The 19,284-nt window shown below is 35.8% G+C and overlaps 1 protein-coding gene across 3 annotated transcripts in view; it reads right to left on the bottom strand.

Moving 5' to 3' along the window:
• LOC150103064 (protein kinase C, brain isozyme-like) overlaps positions 1-19,284 on the bottom strand; it is a 227,130-nt gene that overhangs the window by 125,698 nt on the left and 82,148 nt on the right. For all 3 annotated transcript variants that reach the window (XM_090398401.1, XM_090398402.1, XM_090398400.1), the window contains exon 2: positions 237-268. In XM_090398401.1, the coding sequence (XP_090254527.1) occupies positions 237-268 (32 nt within the window). The remainder of the gene's footprint in view (positions 1-236; positions 269-19,284) is intronic.

A 19,284-nucleotide genomic window follows, 5' to 3' on the forward strand; every position in this document is an offset into this window, starting at 1 on the left:
TTTGTTTAAGGGAGGGGTATTTGGTCAATCCCCCTACGTTGACCATGCGTCTTGGGATTCAGTCTACTAGGTAAGGCAAATACCTGCAGACTCCCACTGCATGAGGAGAAAAAAATATAGCAAAAAATTCACCCTTAGCCCTCGAATATTCTAATATATCAGATGAATAGTACACGAAGAAATATATATTATTATTACACGTATATTACAAAAGACATAAAAAAAGTTATAATTACTTTGGCACTGGTATCCTTGTTTTCCGAAGCCCCTGCAAAATAAAAATAAAAAAAAAACATAATTAGATTTTTTTTCCATAAAAGAATTTACAAATAATTAAAATGACATTTTAGGTATTGCAAAATGCTTTTGTGCGTGTGTCTAAGCGCTCTCTCTGTCTTGAAACGTAGCTCAAGGCAGTTTCCAATACATAAGCTCAATGACAAGTTCAGAGAGGCGAAGTTCAGGTTTTGTCGTTCTTGCATCACCTATAATAAGTGGGTTAGTGACAATCTTCGCTTTTTGAATCCTATCTGGTCTTTGCGTGCCCCCAGTCCATGAAAAAATTATTAATCAGTGTCAAAATGTTGCCTCTTCATTTGTCTTTTAAGTTCATTCATTATTCATATAATGGAACCTCCGTCGGGCTGGACAAATTTTGATGAAATATGTTTATGATCTTTCTGCCATTGTTAGATTTATCGTACACTTTTTTTTTTTTTCATTTTATAAACGAATCCATATCACTTACCAAGAGGATTCAGGCCTGCTATTAGCAATGTTCAGAATACTATCTAGAGATTTCTACACTCAATCTCTCCTCTGCCTCTTTTACTTTGGTTATGAATTCTTTAAATTTGTTTTATCTTTACCGACCCATCAAGCCTGATTTTATTTTACGTCTTCCTCTTTCATTTTGCATCTCATCGGTTATACGAACACACTACAATGTCGTTCCTAAGATCCCTGGAGGCGATGTTGTCTAGACATGCAAATCTCTTCTCGCCTCCTTATTAATAAACTCTGACATTAAAGAATAAGAAAACAGTTGCCTTTCTGGCAAAAAAAAAAGTGAAATTCTGTTTCGCGTAAATAAATGTTAAAATAAAATACAATAGACTTCGAAGTCTTTTCAAAGTACGTCACAATATTATTGCATTCTGCAATCATTATTAGCTTGCCACGCACACGCGCTTTTGACAATGAGACTGGGAATTTATGTTTGCACATCAAATTCAACAGATGAGCACTCATTTACTAAACAATGTGGGAAAAAAAAAAAAAAAAGGTCATCAGTAATTGGGAACGTGTCAGTGATTTTTTTTTTTTTTTTTGAAAACGAACTAAATGCACGGAAGTGCGCAACTAAATTATGGCATAACCAGGAGGATTCACTTATTTTTAATGTGCTTCGTCACCTGTTTGGCAGGATATTTATTGTAAGTGAATGGACACTCGATACAGTGACATCAGATTAAAATCATGGCTGTGCAACCCGGTAATCTTGTCAACCGTGTAATAGACATCACCTTAAAAATACTGAAATGAAAATCTTTATCCGAGTCCTGCTCCACGCGCTGTTTTTTTTTTTTTTTTTTTTTTTGCGGGGAAAATTCAAGTATGATAAAAGCTTTGTCTTTGTTTTCCTCTGTCTGTTAGGATATTCAGGAATATATAGCGTGTTCACACAATTTGCGTGTGTTTTAAATGACAGAACATTTATGGCTGCTGTAATGCGATTGGCCAACTTTACTACTTCCTGTTAGCTACGACATTAACAAAAGACCAACAAATCAGCGGTTGTGACAAAACGCAGTCACATGAATATCTGAACAGCTCAGCTGTGAAGAGACTCTACAGGCAGGGTGGGTTTATAGCTGTATATGGAACCTTTTGACCCAGGAAAAAACTACACACATTCAGGGAAAAAATAAAAAAATAAAAAAAATCTCTCCTGTCCGTCTTTTACAGAAAACTGGTTGTATGAAGGCCGAGTCTAGGGATGCCTTTAAAAACCTAATTCATTGCCTATCCCGACGTTGTTTTTCTCCCTCTAAGCATTTTTGTTCACGATTTTTGCATTCGCATGTTGAAGACTTCTTAGTATGTGAAAACCACTTCATGACCGCGTGCATATTCCACAATACAAGACTGCGAGGCGGTCATTATCTGGTGACCGATGTTGCCTCCTCCGACGTGATCCAATCCCATACGTTCTCCTGTGACACCACACTTACGAGCTGAAATGAAGTATCAGGAAGGGGATCTCCAGTAGCCGTGAAAAGAATCTCAGGAACTTCCGACAAGCCTTTAATCAATTCCCAGACTATCGGCAGACAATTCTGCGTAATCGAAAATAGAAGTCGCCACGAATGTCTGGTATTTTAAGACAATGTGGACATTTCGCCAATAGGAAAAGGGGCTGTGACAAATATTTCACACGCGTTGGAGGTGTTTCCTTCCCCCCCCTTTTTTTGGCAGGTCGTGAATATGTTTTTGGTTATTTAACTGTTCTTCCCAAATCGCCAAAAATTTATTAGAGTGGTTAGCCAATGGCCCATAATTATGGACCGGCCTGGTCGGCCGAGTGGTTAGAGTGTCCGCTCTCCAGCCAAAAGGCTGCGGATTCGAATCCCGCCGTTGGCATAGATGTTTGCGGATATACTAGTGGTAGTGGGCGGTAGATGGCGTTGGTGTAGTTGTACTGTGGTTGGATTGAGTGGTGGAGGCGGAGAGTTGTAGAGTGGGTGCCCTCCCTCGATGAGTCTTTGGACTCCCTGGAGGTATCACGTAATAATAATTATACCCCTGGAGATAAAGGAACAAGGTGAGATCACAAAGCATTTAAAATTACTAAGTAAAAAAAAAAATCCAATTATGAATGAAAAAAAATTTCATTCATAATGAAATTTTTATAAAATTTTCATTATTACATAATGAAACGGACTCATCGCAGGAGAGCACTGCTCTTCTCGGCTACACACATCTCTCCTACAACGCGATTCTCCAACTACACACAAGGATACTCCTACCATCAACGCCATCTAGTGCCTATCGCCACCAACAACAGCATTTGTAAATTGTGTGTGTTCTCATGGCCAGTTTGCCTGTATGCCCGTGTGTTATATCTTTCAAATGAGGGTACAGTTACCATTCATTACACACGTTCATATTTCTATCTGCACTAACAATGTCTTAACCCAGTTTTACTCCAATGATATTTGATTCAGTGCTGAAAAAAAGCAGGTTAACTAGACAAAGTTTAATCTAAGTATGTTTGAACACGTCAAAGAAATTTGCAGAAGCTCTCCAACATAAGCTACACTCACAAATGCTGTTAACAAAACAGTAAAATATCTAAACGTGGTAACGCCATCAATAATAATACAAATAATGGAACAAAAACCACTGATTTTACAAACAGGCTGGAGATTTAACTACATCCAGCACTTGACTGCTAAGTTAAACTAAAACTTTAGGCAATTCGCCTGGAAATCTTATTCGACACTTAATGTAGACTAATCAAACATTGCCTAGCTATGTCTTCTTTCAGTACACAGAAGCTAAACACGGTAGTAACCTCGACATTTAATTAGACATCCGAAAGCAGTCAGTAAGTGTGCCACTGAATGCATGCAGGACAGCCACACCTCAGATAACACGTATGATGGATTACTTCAGGCCTGTGAATTCGCATACATCAAGACAAGACGTTCATAAATCAGACTTTTTTTTTTCGTTATGACAGCTCAGCCGTGACTAACCACAAAGAAATTATAATTCGTCTCAGTCGTACCGATACGAATTGCAAATTTGTCTCAAAATTCTGTTTAGGCTTCCCGATAAAATCAGGACTCATTCACATCGAACATTCTGAATGAAGACGATACTTTTATAATAATAAAGCGCTCTTGATGACCTCAGTTCAATGAGTTCAGTACCGATAGTTTGCTTTTGAAGTCAAATTTTGGAATCAATAGTTTGGATTGATGTGTTGGTTCAAGCATAACGTTGAACATTTGATTCCTATTAAGTTTTAAAAACATGAAATGTAAATTCACACTTTGCACACTAGATGGCAGTAGAAACAAATGTTGGACATTCCATGTGGGGAAAATAATGTATTAGACAACTGACGTATAACAGCTACTCAAGCCAAATAAAGCAAAAAAAAAAAAAAAAAGCCAAGCGGGGTTATTCTCACAATTAACCGGTTTTGAATGACGTTGATAAACGCATGAGAGTAGTTAATGACGTTTGCTAGACTTACAACTAATTTTTCTATGACAGGGAATAAAGTAATTGTGTACGAGGTCACATATTCAAAATACCACGTGCGTCACTCTTTATATAAATGCCACGAAGACTGGTTGCACACTACTGGTAGGCCTAACCCGCAATTTTAATACATTGTACGTCATGTAATAAGGATAAAATTTGTAATTCTTATAAAGAATAAGAAACAGTAGGGGAAAAAACAATATATATAAGAGCAAACTACTTCTGAAAATCAAACATATTACGATAATGAACTTTGACTTATTGAAGAAACTTTCACGCCAGCGAATATTTCCGCCCTTTGACAGGTGTTGCTAACGTTAAGACAAATGGCATGTAAGGAGGAAGGGAAACTAGCACTTGAGTTAGCGCCATTCGACAGTGAAGGAAAAAAAATTACACTTGCAGAAAGAGACTTATTTAATATCGGGTGTTGCGCGCGCGCGCACACCCACACACGGAGAAGAAATGAAATGTCAAGTTGCCAACATCATTTTCTTTATTTTGGTTTACGTAACCGTAATAGCGGCTTCCATTACACAAGAAGGATCGGCACTTCGCATTTCTCGCCTTGCTACATTCAATTATGAACGAAGCATTTGAACTCTAAAAGAAATGGATTTTTAATATTCAGTTGGTTACGATGAACATTCATGACTTAAGTTACAAATGGTAGCGAGAAATGTTGAATATTTTTTTTGTGTGTGAATGTTAGTTAATCCAACTATAATTCTCTAAGAAAGCCAATGAGCATGCGCATAGAAAAAATTTATCGCACAAATAAATTATACTCATAAAAACAAAGCGAATGATGTTGGATATGAAGCTTATTCTTCTGTGCATAAAAAATTGACGTAAAAAAAATTAGACAAACAAAGCGGGTGCAACTTCTACTTCCAGATTGCAGGGGAAGCATCTGCCTTTGTAGATCAGTAGAATAAGGTTAAAGTATCGCTAACATGACTATTAACAGTTCTTTAAATGCTTTTAAGCCTAAAAGTGTACTTTTAAGAGTAATATTAGCTGAATAATGCAGGAAAATTCTTGTAGCGAAAGAAGATGCAACAGTAGTGGATACGAGAACGTGTTGTCTTGTACTTTATATTCTGAACCGTACAGGCATTTGAAGGTCGGTTATATCAAGCAATTCACATCACGTAAACATGAAAATTATCTTCTTCCGTCGTAGGTTAACTGGCGTTCATCCTAATATAAACGAGGGAAGAGTAGACATGGTGTCGGGGAGAAATACCAGTTGCTTACAAGGACGTGACAGTGGAAGCCATTGGTATCCACTGTCTTTCCTATCCTGCAGCATTTTGTGTTGTTTCAGTTATTTATTATTTTCTTGTGAACTGGTTAATAAATACTCGTGAGAAGTGCGCAGTCGTGTAGGAAAAATAGACATTTATTTTCAAATATAATCCAGAAGTAATAGCTATGAACTTGAACCGTGGCTAAAAAGGTTTAGCATACAGATCAAAGTAAAGACAATTGGAAGTAATCAAAGCGCATATGACAATAGCGTTCTTCTGTTGTGACGTCAACAACGATCACAACAATACTGGGTAAAACAAAATGGTCTCCAATACGTACTTCAATACGTTTTTGAAATATTTCAAAACAATTCTGTTCACATTGTCACCACAAATATTTTTAAACTATGTTCAAGTAGTACTCAAAGTGCAATCATCTAGAGAAAACAAAATTAAAATCTTAGCCAATTCCTTGCACTAAAATTGAGTTCTTTTAAAAGAACAAAATTTAATTATTTGAATCTGCTACTGCCAAGAAAGAATCAACTTAATGAGGACTAAAAATATTCTTCAGATGAAGCATTAATTGAGCGAGACTCTTACGTAAGGCTAAGGTAGGGATCATTTATTCTGTCCAGCACGTTCGGCCTGCTCGATATTGATAAAGGGTTTTCCATTCAGAACACGCAAAACACCCATTTCATCTTCCCTCTTTTGTCACTATCGTACTCACTCTAAGTGATCTCGTATATTATATTGATTCTATAAGAGGGGGGGGGGGTAAGAACGAGATACGTCACAATGAAGATCTCATTAAGCAATAAAATTTTAACCTAACAGAAAAAAAATTAAAAAAAAAAAAAACTTCCTCCATTCTTCTCAACACTTCAATGCGAAAGGTCACAGCTCAATGTTTCGCCAACTGTTAATATAGTCGTGGTTAACTTTTACCTTTGACATTCTTCGAGAAATATGAGCGATCACCCGGAAACTGCTGGTTTTCTAGGAAGGAAAGAAAGAATATTTTCAAAGCTGCACACACACACACACACACACTTTACACTGATGGCAGGTAGCTATTAAGCATTGAGACCTTTGGAGCCGAGATGGGAGGAGCGGATAAAGCCTGCATTGAGTTGAAGTACTTGAAATGCAACAGACGCTCTACTCCACAGAAACTACACCTTACTTTAACACGTAATTAGGTAGATGTTAAACATGTAATAAAGAAAATACAGTATTTTTAAACCCGCCAATTTTTTAACCTTAATCTCACCGTAAATGTTAAAATCTCCAGCTTAATACCCAGAGTGAGTCAAGGATTAAATGAAACAGAAACCGTGCTGTAGACATTAAACAATGGTTCACAATTGGGGGGGGGGGGGTTAAAAATCAGCTGCCATCAAATAGAATGCAAACAGTACTCGAGGAGGAATTCATAAACATTTTCGTTTATGCATTGCACGATCTAAAACTCTTCGGTTATAAGCTAAAAGACATTAAACTGTTATTCAACCTATAATTTTGCATTAATATTATGATATTACATAAACCAACTTGTCTTCCATGTTGATCATTTCTCACTTTCATCATCGTGTAATGCCATTTGGCGTCGTTACTTCCGTATTTCAACGCTGCTCAGTAGCGTGTCTATCGACACCAAGCCTTCTTCCGTTATCATTAGGAAGTGAAGGCTGACTGCTCACTTTTATGGAGCAACTATTGACCTTTATCGAAACTCAACTGGGTTAAATTTCGGAAATGCATCGAAGTTGCACTAAAATATATATTTAAAAAACAAATAAAATTACTAAGTGGGCTGAATTCTTAACTGTTTTTAAAGGTGTGGGGGGGGGGTTCAAAAAATGTATTAAAAAAATAAATAGTATTATACCGAGGATGATCATTCGAAATCTGCCCTAGATAATCACACGTGGACCTTCAAGCTTCCAGGAAAAAAAAAAAAAAAAGGTGGGGGGGGGGGGGGTTCAACATTCATCTAAAGGGATTCACAAATATCCATGCCCACTGGGGCATTCCAACCTACGGCCTGTTGGTAGGAAAACAAGTACACTAACCCCTCTAATCTAACCAGGTTGATTAACAAGTATTGTAGCCGTACTTACGGGACCTAATTAATGATATCGCAGGAGATAGATATTAGTCGAATTTAATTGTTTTATGCGCAAATAAACACCTTAGTTTTGTTGAGAAGCATCGTTATTTTAAACTAATGGACCATCTAACCACACAAGTACGTACTTAAATGCAACTCGGTTAACTTAAATCAACAGGAACTGGTTCCTTAGGGTGATAGACCAAGTAAATCCTTATATCGCTTTAATATATGAATACGAGTCCGTAGGATTTAACAGCCCTGATATTTTCATCGCCATTTCTCAGACTATCAAAAAACAACTCAACGATATTCTGCTTTGTTGCTAAGAAGTCAAACGAGTTGCTTAATTATGAACGAAACATGAAGATAACTGTTTTATAAACCAATAAAACTCCCGGTAGTTCAAGATAATAAATAACCTTGCACAATACGTAATAAAAAGGTGATATCCAGGATATGAAGCAACAACCATTCATAGCATAGCTTACAAAGTGTTTCCATAAAAACTTAAAAAGAAGGAAAATTTAAATCGAGTGACAACCGTAACACCATCTGGTGGTCCGGATGACTGGGATTCTCGAGTCTGCTTTTAGAGGTAGAAAATTTCGATAATACTTCGTCCCGGCAATCAGCACCACAAACTCGTCCTACCCATGGGAAAACCCCTTCCGTATTCAGTTCTTTACTTTTTTTTTTATCCCTTTTTCTTTATATGACTAATTTTTTTTTTCTTCTTTGGATCTAATCATTTATTGGTTGTATTTGACAATTTTATGATTTGAGAGTTTCTAATTTTGTTAAATATCGCCATACCTTCGAACTTCTTAATTTTGGTCTGCACATGTTAGAACTCTTTGAGGATACATTAATTATCTCATGGTAATTGTCAGATTTGGTTTGTTAATTTTTTTTCTGTAACATCATCTGATATATTTTGAAATCTTTTGTAGATCTTCATTTTTAGGCTAGAAAAAAAATATCGTCCACATCTAATCAATCGGCGTTTTTAATTTGTATTTCACACATTTTCATTGTTTACTTTTGATTGTTGCATCAAATAAGTTAAGTGGAATCAACGTCTGATTTCGCTTTTTTTTTTTTTTTTTTTTTTTTTAAATTTTCAGTCTGTTCTTATTCTGCATTTATAGAAATGTAATCGGTACGTATTGTTAATTCCGATATGTTTTTTTTTTTTATTATCATTATTTTATTTTGAATGTGGTTATGTCGTGGCTGTGTTCCTATACAATGCTTTAGTTAAAATCAATAAAATACATGTAAAGAGATTTTATTCTAATGATTCCTGTGTTATTTGTTTCAATACAAATATTGCATCCACTGTTGATAAGTTTTACTTACTACTCGCCAGAAAATTCGATCAAATTATTATATTTGAGTTTGTGCATAATTTTAATGTCTTGGAAAGTAGATTTATTCTTCAGCACTTCTCTAGATTTGTCTTCTCTCCTTTATTGAAGATTGGTGTTTCTTTCTACTACAGTGAAAATATCACTAATTCTTTTGCTAACTGCTTCCCTTCTTATGTTAATAGTTCAATTCAAAATCTAGTTTTCAAGGATCTATTCAATATCGTTTTTCTATTATTTTAAAATGTATGTTATCCTCGTAATAAACAGTATTATTTGTTAATACTGTTATATTCATTCTTTTCAGCGTGTAGATTTTAACTTTTCCCTCTATCAAATGTGAAAAAAAAAAATTCCAATTCGGAGGGGCGGGGGTCCAAATATTGAAACTACTAAGAACCCAACTATACCCCTCGTGTTCCTTTAAGATATTAAGGATGTCGTCTACCAAATTTGTTGCTCCTTACTTAATATGTTTACGAAGAATCCAAAAATACAAAATCTTGAAACCAAAGATGTCTATTATGTAATATATCGGACAGGATTTGAACTTGCATCGTTCTAATTAAAAAGGCAAATGATCTTCGAACTATTCTGGGGTAACGCCTTTGTCAGGGATGTTTTAATACCTTGCCAGTTAAGGGTACATGGTTTAATGTGTGTGTGTGTGTGTGTGTGTGTGTGTGTGTGTGTGTGTGTGTATATTTTTTTTTTAATTATTCAGTATCGAATCTTTCGCTAACTCCAATAAAGGCATGCTCTAACAGAAAGTTTTATTGAAAATCCAATCGAGTTTGGATAATTATGATTTCCAGTGGGGGTCATATGTAATTATGAATATCAACTCGTCGAGGCTGTCGAAACCTAATCTAATGAATTGGTAAAGAAATATTTCCTCTTCAAAAGACTCCAACAGTCAATACACACACTCTCCAAAATTATCAATCTACCAAGAGCAGCAAACTAAGGAAGGCCGTATAGATTTTCGAGTCTTAACGCATGCTAATACAAGTTCAGATAACAACTGAACTGAAGTGTAAATAATTCAAAGCCCGCACTAATTAGCTGGCTATTGTAATGCGAAAAGATGCACGAGTAGCGAGCAAGATTAATGGGATAGCTCGCATAGCGTTAAACATATTGCCTCCTTTTACGAATTAAAAGGGTAGATCGAATATGGCTCAGCCCACCACTGTTTTTTTTTTTTTTCGGGCAACTTAATAGAGATTCGAATAAGCCTTCAAAATCAGTCTGTAACAACTTTACTAATTATTAATTCACGTTATTAAAAAGAAAATGGGACATAGCACTGAATCACTGCAATCTACAGCTTTCTATTCATCTATCAAATTCGTCATTCGATGCTATTCCTAGCTCAGCACATTCTTCTCTCTAAACTTACGACAGATCCCCATACCGATCAATAAAATGACGATTGTGCTAAAAATATTAAAAGTTGAAGGCTAAATTCCTTCATAACCGCGATCATCAGGCCTCCAAGAAAACTGGTTTGCACGCAGCCAAGCCAGCACAGCACAAAAAACAGCTTGAAATATTCTTAGCATCCCTGTGTTCTTTTATGATTGGTCAACCACTATTTCAATACTTACCCAACGGTTGTGGTAAGTCCCCCCCCCCCGCCTGCTTTGTTACAAACAAATTAAAATTTCACAAAAAAATATATTAAATGAGATGGTGCATGTGAAGTATCTTCATGACTAGATTATTTGTACATAGATGCTGCTTATTTCTAACCGGTAAACTCATATCGCAAGTCGTGAAGATATTACTTACATATTTTATTAGGTTAAGTATTAAAAAAAGTATAATTTCTTAACTTACTTTTTACTTAAGTGAAAAAGCCTAATTAATATGGACTAGTGTAAAGTACTTTAATAAAAGTTTATACACCTTTTTATTATTTTTATATAGAAAATATGACTTAACATTAATTCAAGTACCACTAAGAAGTGGAAATGAAATCGTGAGAAATTTAGTCCTTTTTAGGACTTCCAGGGTAATAAATGGCAGTGCTGTAGCCAATGAAGCTTTAACTGAGGCTCGGCTATTGCCGTTACCCAGCCATGACTAGAACTTTTAGCTCAATAACACTCCATCCACACAGATTTTCTTCATTCGGATGACGGGATAAAGAGTCAAGGACTCAAGACTAATAAGAACTGGGCGATGGATCGCCCAGTTCTTATTAGAACTAGAACTACCAATAAGAAACTCTCGGAAATTGAGACGAAAAACAGTCCTTTTTAGGACTTCCAGGGTAACAAATGGCAATGCTGTAGCCAATAAAGTTTTAACTGAGGCTCGGCTATTGCCGTTTCCCAGCCATGACTAGAGCTTTATAGCTCAATAACATCCCATCCATACAGATTTACTTCATTCAGATGACGGGATAAAGAGCCAAGGACTCAGTCCATCGCCCAGTTCTTATAAGAGCTACCAATAAGAAAGTGTGGTATCCAAAAAGAGATGCAGGAGATGGAATGATGGCAATGCTGTAGCCAATGAGGTTCTAACTGAGGCATGGCTATTGCTGTTATTACTCTACTGCCATGATCAGAGCTCGTGGAATTCTTCCTCCATGCTAATTTTTTTTTTTTTTTTTTTTTTTTTTTTTGTAGCATTTAAAATTGGATGGCGTGAAATTAACGTTTCCGGCACATAATTTTATATTATATTATAAAAGAATTTTCTATATAAAATAATTTTATTTTACTATGGCATACCGGTACCGTTATTAATAATAACATGGGGTTTAAGAAATTTGTAATATTCAGTAATTTTTTCACGTTTACTTAGTATACAAATAAATTTAGTGAAATTTTTTTTTCACTAGTCCTATTGTTAAGTATTTTCTATATATATATTTTTTTTTTTCTACTTACTATATAAAATTTATTATATATCGTAGATTTTTACTTATTTTTATATACTTCTAGAATAAATTTATGCTTAAACTGTTATATAGAAATTTGCTAGTTTGAAACTGAAGAATATAAAAATTATATACAGATTACGTGAAGTTCAGCTGTTAAAAAACTCTCTCACAAAATATATCCACCAATTACAGATCATGCGCATGCTCTGCAGTTAGAGAATGACGTCACAGAGAACATGAAATGGTTTTTTTTTTTTTTTTGGTATTCTGAAAAAGAACCACTTTTTCACGATACACTGGAAGAAACAGAACCATAGCATTCATTACTGTACTGAAAAAAAAAATAAGTGCTTGGTAGATATCATTCTTCTTTCTCTTATACGCAACTATCTAATAAATAATTTTTCTTAAAAAATGAACTATACTTCGAAGATCATAAAACAGATCGCACTCTAACAGCTTACAAGATTAATGTTGATAGATATGAAAAACATCCGTGGCTGACAATAGATGTCGCTAGCGTGGACCAAAAGACGATCACCTATTTTAGCTATGCAAGTCTAAAGACTAAAAACACGCCTTCAGCTCTCTCTCTTGTGATGACAATCCACGGGGTTTCTGTCTAGATTAACCGCTTTGGAATCCATCTACTCTTCCTGTACGAGCACGCGGGATTACAATTTCCCCCAGAGACCGCACTTCGGTATGTCGGAGGTAAACAAGGTGGGTTGTATTGCTCAAGGTACTGGCAAGACGGATAACCCAAAGGATATTGCCTAAGATGGACGGTTAATGAACTAGAGGGCAGTAGGCGTACCTGGGGGGGGGGGGGGGGTTAAGTAAACATTTTTGAAACTAGCGAACCTTTCGACAGTGGGTGGCAATTTGGAGGAAGGCCGAGTCATAACAAAGGAGACGTCTGAATCCTTTAAGATACTTCTCGCTTATAGGTATTTGAGAAATTTCGACTACCCCTCCCCCCTTTTAACCCCCTTGGGTTTTCAAATGGTTCTAAAAACCACGTATTACTGGGTTAAAGGAGTCGCTAGTATACAGATTAATAATGGACATATTTATCAAAACATTCAAGTATGGAAGCCTACGTTTTGAAAGAGAAAGAAGAAAAAAAATAGCGATAGAGAACGAATAACTTGGTACTCCTAAAGTGCCGGAAAATATTAACATGGCGCACCGTACGAAATAAACGCTATCAAGGGCGTAAAATAAATGGTTCCCAGGCATCGGTGAAGCACTATTATGGTAACATACATCAATCAACGGGAACCCATCAAGGACAGCTGGAGCACATTTCTAGATACGATCTGATTGGCGTGTGGCCAGAATAAACTTGAATCTTTTAGACACTCTTTGCCCGTCATACTCCGCCCCCCCCCCTTCCTTTTCGTTCTAGTTGGAAAACCGAAGAGAAGTTTGCACCTATTTTGAAACGTGGAGACAAAATACTACCATACACAAAGTGCGTTAAGATAACCTAGTTTGGCAAAATAACAAAAGGAAATACATTTTATCTGCACGTAGATGAGTAACGACCATCTTGGAGGAAAATAACCGCGAACGGAGTAAAAGGACCGAAGAGGGGAGGTGTTATCAGAAGATGCTATTGCGCATGTCTAGAAACGGCTTCGTCGGACTTGAGGCCATAGTTTATTGACTTTATACGTTCCTCTTCCTTATACAATCAGTCACCGATTGCTCACAAAAATAGCTCGTTGATTTCTTCACCAGAACGTACGACATGCAACTTCATAAAAGTGCATAAAGAGAACGGCATCACCTTCACAGATGAACCTGTCGGTAATTACATCATGATGCAGCCATGTGATCAACACTGAAAGAGAAACCTTTCAACGATGAATGCAATATACTAATTCCCAACTTTTGATTGTCGATAAAATCAGAAATATGTACTCTAACTGCACCATCTGTCCAAGGAAAGAGAAATGGCCAAACTCTGAATAAAAACAATCTTTGATTCCCTCGAGTTGTTGCCAGTAAGACTCCGACAAACTATACCAAATGTAGTTTCAGGAGTGATTGTTAAATTAAATTCTAATTACGTACCAATTAAACATTCAAACAAATGAAATAATTGAAAATTAAATGAAAAAAATTTAAGTAGTCGAATTAGTAAGTCGCCACTTATTTACCGTATACGCTTCGGGGTTCGAATCCCGTGTTCTGGGCAGAACAATTAAAAACAATAACGTATCCTCAAGATTGTTAATTCGGAAGAATAAATCAAAATGCGATAACTTTAAATTTTAATTTCACCAATCGTATTATAAAATCTAAAACAAATTTTGTAAAAATCATTTGTGAAATGCAATCCTGGTGGTGCCACCTAGCGCGAATAATTGGGCATCTGCGATAAATATACATTGAAATTCCAAAATGAGGAGTATTTTGATATGAATTTAAAAATAATCAATTTTAATTATCCACGAATCTTAGTTTAAAGGCAGTTTAGTGTTAACGAAGTTTACTATTACCCAATATATATACGATTCTAATTATCAAAAATATTTTTCTGATTCGTGTATTCAACATTTCTGTTTGTCTCCAGTGCCAGCAGGATGTTTACGGCTTAACAGGTTTCAAGGGAATGAATGCACGGACATCACAGGAAGTATAGTGGGTCGGTCGTTTCCGCCCAGGAGTTTAACCAGAAATTTCACCAAAACAGGTACCTTTAATAGTGGTATACCAACTTCAATTCAAGGTCGTTCCCATCCATAAAACTCACCCAAATCGAGAAATTTTATTTCCCAATTTGCCCTCCCGAATGCATATTACAATATTAAATACTGTGCAGTGATAATTGCTGGTTATTTAACAATACAGTGATGAAGTGACGTCATAATTACTGTTATCGTCATATTGCCTCACACGCATAACAATAGATCAAAACAGCTCACAACCCACGTGATCAAGATATTCAGGTGTTTCGCAAATCAGCTACAATAGACAGCTTCGCATGCATAGAAAAACACTAGAAGTTGATCACAACTCAGAATTAACTTTAATGAAATATTTAATTTGCATTTAATAATGAATTTACTCTCCCAAAAGAAAAGAACAAAGGAAAAGCAATGTTCTGAATAGATTAAAATATTCATTAATTCCATGTATTTAAAAGTTAATTAAAATAACAGATTGAATAAAATTAATTTTTTTTCAGCAAATATCTTATGCACACATAATGCAGTGTCGAAGGTTTTTAAATTTCTAAATTGAAGCCAATGACTGGGGAGACAGTTTCGCCGAGTTATGGTGTATGTGAAGAAGCCTTACATTTGGTCATTTTCTATAGTAACCAATCCAACAACGGTCGTAGTAATCCAATGATTAATGTAATTTAGAAACCAAATCAGTTAAAATAATTAAAGGCTGTCCGAACATGTAAAAGATTCAAAAAGCCTATAAGAGTGAATCTTCAATGCTACCAACCAGATGACGTCATCTAGAATTGACTATTACGTTTGTTAGCAGAAGATATCAACAATGTGCAGAATGAAATAAAAGTTTATTGGTGATACATGATGAAGTTCATTGTTAAAAGAACCTGTATAAATTGACCAAAATTAGTAAAAACCAACTTCATCAAGAACTAGAAAGTTCGTAACTGATTACTTTGCATCTTTCAAGTATTAGCTTCCCAATTCTCCATAGTATTTTTTATTAAGTGACAAATGACAATAACAACGTAGCACTGTTAATTGAAAAACACTTCCCTATTAACAGATGCTACGTAATTGAAATAGAGTCGACCTAAGAGATAATTGAACAAAGTTGGAGACGGCTAATCTATCGCAATCCAACACGGAGGTGCTCGAGGGAGTTGTAGGATTCATGTCCGCACTTCCAATTTCACCGATCTTGGCGACAGAATGAATTACACAAGGGAGCGGGGGCTAGAGTCTCGTGAAGGGAGGACCAATAGAGTTCGTTATTGGTGATCTATCAGTTGGACAGTTCCTTGTGGAATATTCGATCGAGAATTGGGGTAGCAGCTCTAGGGAAGTTATAACTTAAGAAAAATGAATTCTTTGCCTTAAGACGTCGGGATATTCCACTTGCATATCCTTGGTTCTTCGTTTACCGCAAAATAAACACAAAAAAGTCTTGGTGGGGACGCGAGACCATCTTGTTTATCTTCTTCCTCTCCCTTCAATTAGAAGGAGGCAGTTTAACATTCAAGACTAATAGAATATTGATTCGGCAATAGCACAGGGGGTTTACGGCGTACGGTGAAGATAAGGGCTGTTTACTTGACACAGATCACATTACCCGAAACTTAATTAGCTAATTAATATGGATTGTACCGACGCGGCAACAAAAGAGGTGAATTAATTAAGTTTGGTAGACATTCTGTGGGGTGATATAATTTGCTTTTGCGGGAAACCATCAGGGGAGGGGAAGAGGGTTTCTTAAGACTAATGTTTAGAACTGGTCTTAAGAAACCCTCTTCCCTCTGATGGTTTTAAGTAATTTGGTTAAGAGAACTAATGTCGTGTTTAACACTTAATGATTTTGCACTAAAACTATAATATTACTGGTGAATAATTGTCGCATTATGTAAGTAGCAATTTTTATAAAAAAAAAATTAATTCATACTAAATACTAGCTCGAATCTTGTTAGAATAAAGTTGAACTTTACATCGAGAAAGATACCAGATCTGCTGAACCATAATTAGTCTTTGTACACTGAATAAACTACTCAAATCCAGATCCCAAACACTAAAACCCTAACAGCATGACAATCCATTTTAGCTCTGTAATGAAGAATATTCGAACAATGGAAACACAACAATGATAAATGTTTAAACCAATGAGTTCAGTGCTTAACTTCAAACGTGTTCGAAGGTTTCTATTGTTGACCGATTTCATTTAAATAATTGAAAGTAAAAGATCTCTTCTCTAATTTTAAACACTCGAGTGTAGATACTTATTTTACAAAGTTTGTCTTCATTCCCTCCGAATCTAATCTTATCAGACATGCATATTAAGTAGAATCAATGCAGTAAGTCAATTCCTTTAGGAAAAAAACAAAAAACTTACGATGCGTCATAGAAGCAAAAGAGCCGACTTTAATCCGAAAACACAGCAGAAAAGAGGCCAACTTCTTTCAATAAGTCCCTTCCGTCTTGAACACGAATGTTAAACACACTAAGCTGAAAAAAGAAGCGACTGCAACAGAATGCTAATACAAGAGAAACGCGCGCAATTATTCGACCAAGTAGAATGCATTTCCTTTTACAGCTTATTTCGAGAAGAACAAATTCGCGACTTGCTCCAATTGCCTTAATGTTTACTGTAATCACGTGGTATAGGGAAAGGAGCACTAAAAAGAGCTGTCAAAGACTTGGGTTACCTTTATTCGCAGGTTTGAATTTCAATACGGAATTATTCCAAGTGGCTGTGAAGTAATTATTTTCGAAAGACTACATATTACCTGACAGTAAGTTACATAAGTAGATTCCTCGTTTTAAGTCATTTCGCTTAACGCAATTTCGAAATTTATTTCGAAAAATAATTTACGTATAGCATTACTTTTTTTTTTTTTAATAATGACAAAAGTATGTTAATGTACAGGAAAATTAGAAACGAGATGGCATTTACCATATTTGTGTGTGTGAGAGAGAGAGAGAGAGAGAGAGAGATAATCGTGGGGGGTCGTTTCATCCATCCAGCGACTGAATTAGTCTGAATGCACTGCGGATAACAGAACCATGCTATTAAATTTCACAAATTAACAAATTTGTATGATTTGAATTCTGTTTATTGGGTTTTATTAATTTTCCGGAGGCTTTTCGAAAGCTAGTAATTTTTTTTTCTCCGCATCTTTTCTAAGTTTCGTAGTGAGTATGACTGAAAAGAACTTCAGTTTTTCAATAATTTGATATTACTTTTTTTAAAATAATTTGTTCATTAAGATAACTCATACACACGCTTCTTCTAATATTGCTATTCGGTTTTGTATTTGCAAATTACGCTATAACCTTTGATTAAGCAATTCCACAAAAAATGTGGCTCCACCAATAGCATAAAGTTGCCTTGGAAGTCGTGGGGCTTATTTTATAAATTTAATGAGGATTTAAATCAAATTCGAGTAAAAGCAAAATATTAATGAGCACATTTTGGATAAAACAAAATCTAGTACAAGTGTCCAGTCACTATGCGGATTATATTGTAAATATAAAATTTGCATTTTTTTATTATTATGAGAGACCCTGAAGGAGTCTGATTCATCGAGGGAAGCCACATACTACACGCACACCAGCTATCATACTTATTCTTGAATTCGTTCACACTGCTTCCACTCACAACATCCAATTGCAATCCATTCCAATCACGCACCACCCTATGAGAGAAATCTGGCCCTCACTCCCTCTTGTCCTTTCCCCCACCCTCCATAAATTGAAAAATTCCATTTACTGAAATCCTGTATGGCCCTTTCAATCCGTCTTCATAATCAGTATTTTCCACATCATTTTAACACTCTCCACTATATCAGAATCACAACGGAATCCAGGAGACCAGACTTGCGCACAATAGTCCAAGTGAGGTCTTATTGAAGCCTTTGTAAAGAGGAAAAATGACATCCTTATCTTTACATGTGAACGTTCGTTTGAGGATTGCAATTATCTTTTGAGTTGTACTTGCAATTTTTGCTACATGGCCCCTGAACTTCAACTTCCTATCTACTAACACTCCAAGATCCCTAGCCTGATCAGTTTCTTCAAGCATAATCCCACCAATATAATACGACATTGGATATCTAATGACGCCAAAGTGCATGTCCTATCTCTACATCCGCCCCCCTTCCTTTCTGTCGTACTTCAGCAGTAGCATAAATGTTTATCGTTATACGTCTGATGCTGCTTCAGAAGAAGCATCCTACTAAACGACATCCAAAATTATTCCTTCCTTATAATTTTCATGTACCTACGCCTATAAAATATCAATAATGACTAGAAATTTGAGAAAAAGCCAGTCACATCAAAGGGGTACTCCTAAAGAAAAATAGGCAAAATAACTATAAAAATCAATATTAATTTAGAAGAGTAGCATGGAAAATTTTACAGAAATAATATTAATAAGCATGACTTTACATTTATTACCATTGAACAGCCATTCTCCCATGCCCATAATTCCAGTCTATTCAAATCATTCTGCAAGTCAGGCAGGGTAATCAGAAATGCAACTATCTTTGCATAATTAGAAAATAGCTGTATGTTGCCTGTCAAGTCTTTTCCAAAGTCATTATTAATAACAAAATTGAATAATAATGGACCAAAGACTGATCCTTGTGGCACACTACTAGTTACATGAAATCTTGCAGACTCACAT

Source organism: Typopeltis vanoorti, chromosome 9 (assembly GCF_054136105.1).
Source record: "Typopeltis vanoorti isolate ZY-2024b chromosome 9, IOZ_Tvanoo_1.0, whole genome shotgun sequence".
In the NCBI taxonomy this organism is placed as follows: Eukaryota; Metazoa; Arthropoda; class Arachnida; order Uropygi; family Thelyphonidae; genus Typopeltis; species Typopeltis vanoorti.